This window comes from Lepidochelys kempii, chromosome 10, assembly GCF_965140285.1.
Source record: "Lepidochelys kempii isolate rLepKem1 chromosome 10, rLepKem1.hap1, whole genome shotgun sequence".
Lineage (NCBI taxonomy): Eukaryota > Metazoa > Chordata > Testudines > Cheloniidae > Lepidochelys > Lepidochelys kempii.
In genome coordinates, this window is record NC_136389.1 from 38,276,158 (window position 1) to 38,289,725 (window position 13,568).

Genomic DNA, 13,568 nt, shown 5'->3' on the forward strand with positions numbered 1-13,568 from the left:
AGATTTTTTCACAAACTAGACTCCTTCCTGGTCTGGGCCCAATCCTTTCCCCGGTACAGTCTTTGTTAGTTCCAGCAGACATCTCAGGTGATAAGCAGGGGTTTTCTCATGACTGGCGGCTCCTTTTGTCCGGCTCCACCCCCTTTTATAGCTTTGGCACAAGACAGGAATCTTTTGTCTGTGCTTGTCCCCAGCCCCGCCTCATCAATGGAAAAGTACAAGGATTAAGATGGATTCCAGTATCATGTGACATGATCACATGTCACTGTAAGACCTCTAGTCTCCATTCTTCCTGGGTTGGCCCACATATGCACAGGAAGGTGTGCAGGTAAATAAACCATTTACAACCAATTGTCCTAGTCAACGGGAGCCATCAAGATTCTAAACCACCATTAATGGCCCACACTTTGCATAATTACAATAGGACTTCAGATTTATACTTCATATTTCTAGCTTCAGATACAAGAATGATACATGCATACAAATAGGAATATATTCAGAAGCATATTTCCATAAAACATATGGAGTGCAACGTCCCACTAACCTCTTCCATTCTCTGTAGGAAGGGTTGTTCTAGTATGGTGTTGCTTTCTCCTCTCATTTACTGCCTCCACCACTAGTGAGTTTGGCGTGGAGTGTGTGAACAAGAACTCCACTCCTTTAGATGGCACATAGTATTTCTTGTCTGATCTTTTGTATGAGGGAGGTGCTGTTGCTTGTGTCTGCCAGATGGTTTTGGCAGGCTCCATAATAGCACCATTAATCAGACATCTTCCTAGGCAAAGACAGTGTTACTGAAGTATGTATTGTAGTTTATGCTGAGCGTCAGGTACCTCTTCTAGCGGTATGCCCAGGGACTCCGCCACCCTTCTAAAGAGTTCCTGGAATTGTTTGAAGTCATCTCCTGTGGGGAGGTGGCGGCATTATAGTTTCATCCGGTGATGAAGATGACAGGTTCACTGGTGGTAAGGCTTCCTGGTCTTTCTTCAGTTTCCTCATTCACCTCCTCCTGTGTTTCTGAGGGTCCTGGTATAGGCGATGATGGAAATTGTGGTGCTCTAGATCTTGGTGGGCTTGGGGGCTTGAGATGTTGTGCCCTGCATGCTGTCAAGGGGTTCCAGTAGGGCCAATTTGGTGGGAATGGCATGGGAAGCGGTGCCAATGGGTGCCCATACCAGCTATGTGCCTCTAAAGGTGAGTGGTATTCTGTTTGGTGGGATGGTTCTGGTTTGGGTGAAGAGTGATGAGGTGCATATATTTTCCCTTCGTCCCTATCATCATCACTGGAAAGAGGGGGAGCCGATCTAGGTGGTGTGGTCAGGGGGCTCGGTACCTACTGATTTGGAGTGCCATCAGTACCGATGAGCGGGAACTCCAGCATTGAAGAGACCAGTAGCTCTGTATGTCTTAGGAATTGGTACAGTACCGTGAATGCTGGTACCGATGTCGGTGCTGCAGTGGTACGGGAGTGTGAGTAGTAGCAGCCAATGCCAAGGATCTTGTGTTGTGCTGTGTAAGTACCACAGGTGGCGTCATTGCACTGCCCAGTGCAGAGTGTCTTTTTGGCTCTGTGGGTACCGAGGTGGAGGGATTTACTTTGCCCTGTGAGCCTCGGTCCAAGCTTGCCCACTTAGGGTCTTTTGCTCTCTGGGAACTCGTGATACAGGAAGGTCCCGGTATCTTGGACGCCAACGTGCCTGCTGCCATTGGCACCAAGGTAGTCTTGGGGGTCAGGGTCTTGCTTTTTCTTAACCAATTCCCGTTGCAGTGAAATCTGAGTCTGCTTTTTGTAGCCTTCTTGGATAAAGTCTCTTTTGTAGGGGCTGTTGAGGCAGGACCTCTGTCAGAGGCTGCTAATGGCGACTGTTGGCAAGTCCTTGACTCAGGGTCCAAGGCAGGTCTCAGAGAGATTTCTCCATCATAAGGAGCTTAAGTTGAAGGTCCCTCACTTTTCTTGTTCTGGTCCTTAGATTACGGCAGTGTGGACATGTAATGGTTCTAACTTGGGGACTTGTTGGGGAATGTGGCCTAGTAGTCATGGCTGCAGCTCGTGACTCCCAAGGGGGTTGTCAGGAGGGGAGTCCGGGCCCTCTCACTCCACCAGACTCCAACCCAGGGCCCTTTGGGCTACCAGTAGTCTGGCAACCAAGGCTGCTTAATGCTGTCCTCCCTGGACCTCTTTGTTTTGTCCCCCCCCTAGGGTCAGCTTAGTCCAAGGCTTTCCCCTGGTGGGGAAATCCAAACCATAATAAATAAGAGGGGGACACCAATGTTCAAGGTCCACAGGATACTTCCTTCTCTGGTTGTCTCTGGGGTGGGTTCTCCCTTCCCTCAAGGAGGGACCTTTAGGCAGCTGTGTCAGAGTCTTAGGCTTCCCTCTGCTCTGCTGGAGCTGTGGGCTGCAGGTCTGCTCACCTCCAGCTCTACCCCCAAATGTGCTAATTGCCTTCCTTTTAATTCCTCCAGCAGATGGAGCATTTGCTGCAAGTGTGGTGGAGCAGGGTTGGCTGAGCCCAAAGTAATCCCTTAAACCCCTATTGCCAGTGTGGTGTTTGTACACCCCATCACAGTAGACTTTTGAGGGATGTGTGTCTCACTGAGACAGTGGACACACTGCGCATGTCTGTCAGAGATAGGGATTTGACAGTCTGAAAGTCAAGAACTAGATAAACTCATGGAGGATAGGTCCATCAATGGCTATTAGCCAGGATGCGCAGGGGTGGTATCCCTAGCCTCGGTTTTGCCAGAAGCTAGGGCAACAGGGGATGGATCACTTGATGATTACTTGTTCTGTTCATTCCCTTTGAAGCATATGGCATTGGCCACTGTTGGAAGACAGGATACTGGGCTAAATGAACCTTTGGTCTGACCCAGAATGGCTGTTCTTATGACCTGATTCTTACCTAGAGCATGCAACTGCCATTGCTATTTATGTTATATACTTTTCATTCTAATAAGTGAAACAAGCAAAAAGAAATCTCAGACCTCCTTCCCCTGCAAAGAGTCAGATACATTCATGACTGACTCCCCCGTTCCTAAACAAACAAACAAAAAGAGCGTGGGGGGCTGTTCCTCACAAGTTAAAACAGGGCAACAAAATATTATATATTAAAATTGTTACAGATTTTTTAAAAAAATCAAAAAGATACAAATTTGAAAACTGAAGGCTGAAAAAATATCACAGAAGGATCTGAAAGCAAAAGCTTTCCTGTTTTCCTGGGCCAGAAAGCCAGATCAGGATGCTGAATCAAATGGATTTTCTGACCAATAAGACATAAAAATAGAGATGGTTGGGTTGAGGACAACAGATCAACTCCCTCTTTACTAGATGGCACATGCCTAACTGCTCTCAAGAGTGTTACCCTAGAAGCATCCCAACCCTGTCAAGTACTGGAGGAGAACTGGAGGAGAAAAACAAACAAGTGAGGAATATCCAGCAGAATACTTCGCTTTTTTTTGAGAAATTTATTTATCCCAGAATACATCCACACCTGAAAATTTACCAAATTAGCTGTTCCAAAATCATTATTCTAGAATAGTTATTTTGATATAAATGCCCATGTGGACATTCTCATTCCAGAATAAGAATGTCCATACAGGATTTTATACAGAAATAACAATTCTGTAATAGCAATTTTGGCAAATTTGCAAGTGTATGTTCCAACATGTGTTTTAGGATGAAGTAATTTCAAGGCATTGCAATAATGAGAAATTATAAACATTAGGAGGAAAATCTCAGAAAATATCTGGAGTCCTCGTTTGAGTTCTTTGTCTCCAATTTGGAGGGGAAGGATGGGTCTGTGGTCAAATCACACAGCTAGGAGTCTATATTCCAAGTTCTAATCCTAGATCTGTCATTGATGTATTGTGTGACCTTGGGCATGTAACCTATCCCCAGATTTTTAAAAGGTATTTAGGTATTGTGGTGCTCAGCTAACTGATTTAGGAGTCTAATGCATTTTCAAAAGGGATCGAGGCACTTAGGAGCCAAAATCCATTGACAGTCTGAGATTAAGCCTCCTAAGTGCCTAGATCCATTCGTAAAATGACATTAAGCCCTGGTCTACACTAGGGGGTGGGAGTTGATGTAAGGTACACAACTTCAGCTACGAGAATAGCATAGTTGAAGTACCTAGATCGACTTACCAAAGCATCTTCACGGCGGTGAGTTGACTGCTGCCGCTCCCCCGTCAACTCCGCTTGCGCCTCTCGCGGCACTGGAGTTCCTGAGTCGATGGGAGAGCGCTCGGGGATCGATTTATCGCATCTAGACTAGACGCGATAAATCGACCTCCGATATATCAATCGCTACCCACCAATCCGACAGGTAGTGTTGACCTACCCTTAGGCTCCTAAATAAGTTAGGCATTTGAACACTGAACACAGCAACGCCAAATTACCTTTAAAAATCTGGGCCTTAGTCTCTGCCAGTTTACACACCTTTTATAAAAGAGGATAATATTTACCTACTTCACAAAAAGACACATTAACTTATTACTTGTAAAGTGCTGTAAGAGCCTCAGATAGATAGTGTCAAAGAAATGCAAAGTATTATATTTAGGCTACTTTGTCTGACACTCTTCTCTTCCTAATTCTAGTATTTGAAAACTATAGGACACAGGGAATATGCAGAGTATTAGAAAGATTTACCAACACTTTCCTCTGACAGCAAACAATCCTAAAGGGGAAAGAGATCAACTCAACCCAGATTTACCTTTATCTGAGTGATATTCCCTTCCAGCTCTGTAGGGGTCTGAAGCTTCCATCTGTCCTTTCCCTCCAACACCCATGTGCTCTGATTGGACACTGATGCTTTCCTCCACATAGCTATTCTCCCTTTATTGGTACCAGCTGCTAGGAGACCTGCCATTAATAAAGTTGTTCTATATTTCAAATCAAGTTCAGAAAAAGCAACAAACATTAAATGAGGTAAAAAAATAACCAAAGTCTGGTTTTATTTGTAATCCAACAGTCAGAGTTGTGCTCATGAAAATAAAAGACTTGCAACACTATAGACAGGCAGTATGCAGGCATCCCCATACAGTTCTGCCAATGTCTCTCCATATTGACTAGATACCAACAATCCAGTCCTGAATCTCCCTTGAGGAGAAACTGCAAGAAATATCACATGGCTGTAAGTGGGTTAAAGTCCCTCTGTGCTTCAAGATTGAACCGTGCTTTAACTGTGTCAGGAGTGAACCTTAGTTTAAACAGCTACACATTTGTGTTCACATAGTAGATAAGGTCCCCACAGCAGATTTGTTACTATTGAAAAGTATCCTGCTGGACACAGTAATATGAAAACTATAACTACACTAAAATTGCTACAGAGCACCAAAGACAGACATTTCACAACAAGGTTTATGAGCTAAGGATCACAGTTCTCATAGGGTTTCTTACCTTTAACAGTGCAGTAAGAGACAGAGTTTAAACATTCCCCTACTTCAAAGCCAAGCTGCACATCTAGAAAGAGCACATAATTCTCACTCCGCTCTAAATCCCAGAACCTAAGTGCACAGAAAACAAGGGGCTTTTAAAAAGTGATAGCCTTCCAGATGTTTGACTGAAGAGATTCAATAGGATACAATGCAGGGCACACATTTTCTATTACTGGAATACCCAGATCATTTCATTTTAAAATGAAACTGCCAGCAGCCGTCTGGCAGTGGTCACCAACCGGTAGATAGTGATCAGCTGGTTGACCGTGGTGCCTCTGACAGTAGATCTGTCTCAGTCTAGGATTGCCAACCCTCCTGCAGCCAAACTGGGAGATCGGCCTCTAAGTCCAGCGGCAGAGCAGGGCTAAGGCAGGTTCCCTGCCTGCCCTGGCCCCGTGCTGCTCCTGAAAGTGGCCAACACATTGCTGCGGCCCCTGGGGGAGGGGTCAGGGGGTCTCCACACGCTGCCCTTGCCTGCAGACACCAGCACCGCTGCTCCCATTGGCCGGAAATAGGGAACTGTGGCCAATGGGAGTTGCAGGGGTAGTGCCTGCGGACAGGGGCAGCACACGGCGCCGCCTGCCCTTCCCACCCCAGGAACCACTGCCAGACATGCTGGCTGCTTCCAGGAGTGGCGCAGGGCCAAGGCAGGCAAGGAGGCTGACTTAGCCCCACTGCGCCACCACCTGGGAGCCGCCTGAGGCAAGTGGTGCCTGTCTGGAGCCCACACCCTGAACACCTCCTGCACCCCAACCCCCAGCCCTAGCCCCCTCCCAGAGCCCACGTCCTGCGCCCCAACCTCTTGCCCCAGCCCTGAGCCCCCTGCTGCATCCAAACTCCCTGCCCCAGGCTCAACCCAGAGCACCTCTCACACTCCAAACCCCTCTGCCCCCACCCAGAACCTGCACCCCTTCCCACACCCCAACCCGCTGTCCCAGCCCGATGAAAGTGAGTGAGGGTGGAAGAGAGCGAATGACGGAAGGGAGGGGGAATGGATTTAGCAGGGCGGGGCCTCAGAGAAGGGGCTGGGCAGGGAGCGAGGCACAGGTGTTTGGGTTTGTGTGATTACTGTTATTTCTACATTTTCTTTGAGGTAGATCCTGGGTTACACTTAAATTCAAAAAGTGATCTTTGCTTTAAAAGGTTGGAGACCAACTAGTATGTGGAATGTGCAAAAGCCGCTTATTAACTTTCACTCATTTTTTAACTTATCTCCTTACAATCTTACTTTTTCCTTTAACTTATTATTTACTCTGTTTTCTGATATCATGTATGAAAAAAGATTTGGAAACAAACGGCCTCATTTATACAGAGGAGCTTGGATATCCCTTTACTTTCCATCTCATGGTTCTCCATCTTTTTTAAAATGCTCCCCATTACCATTAACTGCTAACAACCCTTTGAATTCAAGGGGGATTTTCTGGAACAAAGCACTGAAGCCAAATGCCTTCCCTGCCAATTAGAAAATGGTACTGGGTCTTTACTACCATTCTCCCAAAATTAACCAGGTGACTAGCTGATCATATTAGCAAGCCTATGTTCAAGAAAAGTGTACCTCTTATGCTGCTGATCATACATTCCCCATTTTGGCATTCCATTGACATTAATGAAATGCAAATATAAAGAAGTAATACAGATGTTATACAGTAATACAGATCATAAATGATCTGGAGGATGGTGTGTATTGCACCCTCAGCAAGTTTGCAGATGACACTAAACTAGGAGGAGACGTAGATATGCTGGAGGGTAGGGATAGGATACAGAGGGACCTAGACAAATTAGAGGATTGGGCCAAAAGAAATCTGATGAGGTTTAACAAGGACAAGTGCAGAGTCCTGCACTTAGGATGGAAGAATCCAATGCACCGCTACAGGCTAGGGACTGAATAGCTCGGCAGCAGTTCTGCAGAAAAAGACCTAGGGGTTACAGTGGATGAGGAGCTGGATATGAGTCAACAGTGTGCCCTTGTAGCCAAGAAGGTCAATGGTATTTTGGGATGTATAAGTAGGGGCATTGCCAGCAGATCGAGGGACGTGATCGTTCCCCTCTATTCGACATTGGTGAGGCCTCATCTGGAGTACTGTGTCCAGTTTTGGGCCCCACACTACAAGAAGGATGTTGAAAAATTGGAAAGAGTCCAGCAGAGGGCAACAAAAATGATTAGGGGACTGGAACACATGACTTATGAGGAGAGGCTGAGGGAACTGGGGATGTTTAGTCTATGGAAGAGAAGAATGAAGGGGGATTTGATAGCTGCTTTCAACTACCTGAAAGAGGGTTCCAAAGAGGATGGCTCTAGACTGTTCTCAGTGGTAGCAGATGACAGAACAAGGAGTAATGGTCTCAAGTTGCAGTGGGGGAGATTTAGGTTGGATATTAGGAAAAACTTTTTCACTAGGAGGGTGGTGAAACACTGGAATGCGTTACCTAAAGAGGTGGTGGAATCTTCTTCCTTAAAAGTTTTTAAGGTCAGGCTTGACAAAGCCCTGGCTGGGATGATTTAATTGGGGATTGGTTCTGCTTTGAGCAGGGGGTTGGACTAGATGACTTCCTGAGCTCCCTTCCAACCCTGATATTCTATGATTCTGTGTTAAAGGATGACCCAGTTGCAATGAGGTTAGAAATCCAAAAGGAAAGAGAACATATTCTTAAAATACAAAGAAATAAAAGCACACAGAATATTTCAACACAGTAGTAAAGTGGCTGCCCCACTCCTGGAGAACAGGGGTTAAAAGCAGCCAAGCTAGGCTGATTGGGGAAGCAGCCACAGCTGTGGCCAGCTCAATTAGGGCCCAGCTGGCCCTGATAAGAGGGCTGGGGCCCAGAAGCTTAAGGAGTCTTACTCTAGCACTGTAGTGGGAAGGGCTAGCTGTCTGGGAGCAAGGTACCTGAAGTGGAGCAGTGTTGGGGAAGGGTAAAGGGAGCTGGGGAGCTCCAGCCTGGTAAATCCCTAGGCTGCAGGACTTGGTGAATGCCTACAAAGGTACTGGGGCTGCAGAAGGGCAGCCTGGGAATAGGCAGCGGCAGCTGGTCCTAACCCCTTGCCAGTGATGAGTGGCCATTACAGACTGCAGTCTGCCCCAGTGAGTGGGGGCTAGATGATGACTGGCTGTAGCCACTGAGGCAAGGTGGGCTTATTGGGTTAGGAGTTCCCCTGGGAGGGGAGACTCAGAGAGTGGGGTACTGCTGGGGCAGAACCTTGAGGTACATGGGCACTGGGGTCCAGGAGGGACATGGAGGCCTGAGGCAGGCAAGACACCGGCCAGCAGAGGGTACTCTGGAGCTGGAGTTGAGCTAATTCCTAAGACCAGCAGGAGGTGCTGCACCGGTGAGTCTCCACTTCGCTACACCCGGTTTCAAAGAATAGAGTGTATAAGCATCACAGCATTTCTACTGTTATCCTAGACAGGAAGAGAGAATTCCTGACAAGAGGGCACAAGAGTCCATTTTTCCACTGTTGATGTGTATGCTGCCATAACAATCAGCCAACAGGTTGGGAAGAACAAACTGGCCATCCTCTTCTTGCACAAAATCAAAGGACTCTACTTTTCCAGAGAAAGAAACAGACAAAGGCAAAGTGAAGGCTGGAATTTGAGAGGTAAGAGGTCAGATGATATCAGAAGATAAAATATGGATTCCATGGGAGAAAGGAAAGCATGTGAAAACTTTTAGGGATTCAACAATATTAAACAGGCTTCAGCTCATTATTTTGAAGAATGAGAAACAATGAGTAACAAACTGAAAATATAAATTTTCTATCTTAAATTAATAATATGAAAGCAAAGGCACTCTAGAGTTAGCTGAATCTTTGGTCCATCACTGAACAAGATTCTTCCAGCTGGCAAGTCTCTTGTGTCTCAAAGTCAAATTCTTACCTGAGGACTGTTTCACCTATTGCTGTAACAAGGAGGCTACGATCGATTAAAATAATGTCTGCAGAGTGATCTATCTTTCCACTCAACTTCACCTATTAACAAAAACAAAATAAAACAAAACCCCATTAGTTAGAAGGGACATAATTGAAAAACAGCAGGTGTCAGCACCGCAAACCTGGGTTGCAAAGCGGGAACACAGGAATTACCATAGTGGACCATGGCCATAGACCAAGTCCAGTGTCCTGTCTCCAACAGTGGCCAGCACCAGATAAAAGATAAAAGAAACCTTGCATTAGGCAGATATGGGATAATCTTCCCCTTAAAGTAGATATACTCCTTATTCCTAACAGTTAAAGGGTGGTTTAAATTCTAAAGCACAAGATTTAATATCTATTCCAAAATTTGTTAACTATTTGATTAACTATTATATATTCTAGTTAAACACAAATATACAATCCCTTTTCTGAATCTTGCTAATTTTTTTTTAAAATACCTTTTTAAAAGCTATAGTCTCTAATGGTTCAATCCACTGCAACAATGTGCATTAGTTTCCATTGAAGAGCAACTTTAGGGTCATTATTGTGGCAGTGACGTAGGATATAAAAAACAGGGTTATTTCTCCAAGAGCATTTATTTCTTCATAAGACCAGGCTTGCTAAATGGCCATGTGTGCTGTGATGTGATAAACAGTACATTCTACAGGTATTCACAATACAGAATCATTTGCGATGAAGACAACCAAATCATCTCTTATCAAGTAAGAACAGATAGCGCCTACAACTAATACACTCATTTCATAAATATAAAGGAAAGGGTAAACCCCTTTAAAATCCCTCCTGGCCAAAGGAAAAATCCTCTCACCTGTAAAGGGTTAAGAAGCTAAAGGTAACCTCACTGGCACCTGACCAAAATGACCAATGAGGAGACAAGATACTTTCAAAAGCTGGGAGGAGGGAGAGAAACAAAGGGTCTGTGTGGGTCTCTATGCTGCTTTTGCTGGGGACAGAACAGGAATTGAGTCCTAGAACTTTTAGTAAGTAATCTAGCTAGGTATGTGTTAGGTTATGATTTCTTTAAATGGCTGAGAAAAGAGCTGTGCTGAATAGAATGACTATCCCTGTCTGTGTGTCTTTTTTGTAACTTAAGGTTTTGCCTAGAGGGATTCTCTAATTACCCTGTAAGGTATCTACCATCCTGATTTTACAGAGGTGATTCCTTTACTTCCATTAAAAGTCGTCTTGTAAGAAAACTGAATGCTTTTTCATTGTTCAAAGATCCAAGGGTTTGGGTCTGTGGTCACCTTTGCAAATTGGTGAGGATTTTTACCAAACCTTCCCCAGGAAGTGGGGTGCAAGGGTTGGGAGGATTTTGGGGGGAAAGACGTGTCCAAACTATGTTTCCCAGTAAACCCAGTTAAAGTTTGGTGGTGGCAGTGGAAATTCCAAGGGTAAAATTAATTTGTACCTTGGGGAAGTTTTAACCTAAGCTAGTAAAAGTAAGCTTAGGAGGTTTTCATGCAGGTCCCCACATCTGTACCCTAGAGTTCAGAGTGGGGAAGGAACCTTGACATCTCACCACAAGCCTTATTAAAACAGACTAGTGTACATTTTTAATGGTTCTAGTTTTGTAATACTCAGAGCAGTTATGTCACAACAATTCTACTATAGCTGCTGCAGAATTAATGGTGTAATGCAGAAAACAAAGGGTTGTCTATTACTGTGACTGGTTTCCTCCAGGGTGCAGCCTGAGACCATGGAACCACTGTGCCCCCTGAACTCTCTCCAGCCTGGGCTGTCTCTCACAATGCCTTGTTAGTGACCAGCAGCAACCCCTCCAGGTGCTGTTATCACTCAGCATAACCACATGTGGAGACCTCACATCCTGCTAGATTGCATGAATGCTCCCAGAGCCCTTCATGAATCATGCAGAGCCAAATCCTCCCAGCACTCAGGAATATACCAGCTAATTTATTAATTGGTTCACCACTTCATCAATAGAAAGTGGACATACACCAGCCTTTGATACCTGAGCAATTTACCATTCACTTCAGGCAAACTCACTGGGAAAGATAAACAGTTCAACAGATGTATTGAGTATAAAAGATAGATTTTAGGTGATAGACAAAGTCAGAGTTAGTTATCAAAAGAAATAAAATATAAGCACACAGTCTAAACTCTCAACCCTATTAGACTGGGCAACATCTGGATTAAGCAGTTTCTCACCCCACTGGATATTGCACTCCTTAATATACAAGTTTTTTTCCTCTGTTGGACTCTTATTTTCTTCTCAGTGTCTTAGTTGCTTGCAGTGTAGGTGGGTGAAGGAGAAAAGCCTCATGTGTGTCCACTCTGTCTGTTTTACATCCTCAGTCCATGTGCTTGGAAAACTCAAGTCTGGGGGCACTGCTGAGTCTCAAATCAAGGTTGTGCCAATTCCCCTGATGTGGCCTCATGCAGATGAGTCATCTTATTGTAGCTCCCTTGCTGGACAATGGCTGTTAATGGGTTGTTTGACACCCCGACTAGGCATTGGTTACTGTCCTTGCTGTTGCTTCTGGAGAGCTAATATCTGGCTGATTCCCCAACTTACAGCATGTTTTAGTGACCATCATACAACACAATTCTCATAACTTCATATGCATTAGTGATACACATATATGGATAGAGAAATGTCTTTCAGCAGATCATAACCTTTCCCTGATACCTTACAAGGCATGCTTTATATGTAAGATCAGGATTATATGAAAATGAGGACTATGGTGGTTACAGTACACTTCCCTAAGGTATAGAACGTCACACCTTTCCCCTTAGTTTACTGCAAGAGGAATAGCCACTGACTATCTCACAGGCAGTTTGTGTTATACTTCTCTTGGCATCCAGCTATCAAGGCCAGGAGGCAGTGTGCCTCAGGTTTCCTTTTCACTCACACAGCAAACCAGGTTTGTTATGATTTCTCTGCTGAGATAAGCTTTAAATCTGTTTACATGTATGAACTGAGAACTAGCATTACCATAAGGTTTAACATCCATGTCAAAATTCTTATCCTCAAAACTTTACATTAATACCAAAAATTTTATCACAGATGTGCATTTACAAGTATCTTTATGACAGGTTTCAGAGGAACAGCCGTGTTAGTCTGTATTCGCAAAAAGAAAAGGAGTACTTGTGGCACCTTAGAGACTAACCAATTTATTTGAGCATGAGCTTTCGTGAGCTACAGCTCACTTCATCAGATGTTTACCGTGGAAACTGCAGCAGACTTTATATACACACAGAAATCATGAAACAATACCTCCTCCCACCCCACTGTCCTGCTGGTAATAGCTTATCTAAAGTGATCAACAGGTGGGCCATTTCCAGCACAAATCCAGGTTTTCTCACCCTCCACCCCCCCACACAAATTCACTCTCCTGCTGGTGCTAGCCCATCCAAAGTGACAACTCTTTACATAATCAAGTCGGGCTATTTCCTGCATAGATCAAGGTTTTCTCACATCCCCCCCACCCCCATACACACACAAACTCACTCTCCTGCTGGTAATAGCTCATCTAAACTGACCATTCTCCAGGTTTAAATCCAAGTTAAACCAGAACATCTGGGGGGGGGGGGGGGTAGGAAAAAACAAGAGGAAACAGGCTACCTTGCATAATGACTTAGCCACTCCCAGTCTCTATTTAAGCCTAAATTAATAGTATCCAATTTGCAAATGAATTCCAATTCAGCAGTTTCTCGCTGGAGTCTGGATTTGAAGTTTTTTTGTTTTAAGATAGCGACCTTCATGTCTGTGATTGCGTGACCAGAGAGATTGAAGTGTTCTCCGACTGGTTTATGAATGTTATAATTCTTGACATCTGATTTGTGTCCATTTATTCTTTTACGTAGAGACTGTCCAGTTTGACCAATGTACATGGCAGAGGGGCATTGCTGGCACATGATGGCATAGATCACATTGGTGGATGTGCAGGTGAACGAGCCTCTGATATCTTTATGATACCACGTCCTCTGTTCAGATAGTCTGGTTTGAGGTTGGTTTGTTCATTACCCACGGTGTCCTTTGACTCTCCCATGTAATCAGTCACTGGCTTTTCTTTCCCTCCAGTGTTCCCCTCTGCCTGGGTTCTTATTTTAATTATGTTTCTGGAATTTTGGTACCTCAGGGTCTGGCAAGATAAGAATTTAGGGGGATCGTGCATATTGACTGGCCCCTTCAGGGAGCTGTCTCCCAACCCTAGGATTGTACGATATACAAAAAATCC

At 44.7% G+C, this 13,568-nt stretch overlaps 1 protein-coding gene across 6 annotated transcripts in view; it reads right to left on the reverse strand.

The window, feature by feature from the left end:
* The window catches only part of IFT140 (intraflagellar transport 140), a 284,666-nt gene that overhangs the window by 205,833 nt on the left and 65,265 nt on the right, over window positions 1-13,568 (reverse strand). For 4 of the 6 annotated variants that reach the window (XM_078854619.1, XM_073362954.1, XM_073362953.1 and 1 more), the window contains 3 exons: window positions 9,314-9,405; window positions 5,401-5,507; window positions 4,715-4,863 (listed from right to left, as the gene is read on the reverse strand). The exons of the other annotated variants lie outside the window; for them this stretch is intronic. In XM_078854619.1, the coding sequence (XP_078710745.1) occupies window positions 4,715-4,863; window positions 5,401-5,507; window positions 9,314-9,405 (348 nt within the window). The remainder of the gene's footprint in view (window positions 1-4,714; window positions 4,864-5,400; window positions 5,508-9,313; window positions 9,406-13,568) is intronic. 6 annotated transcript variants of the gene reach the window in all.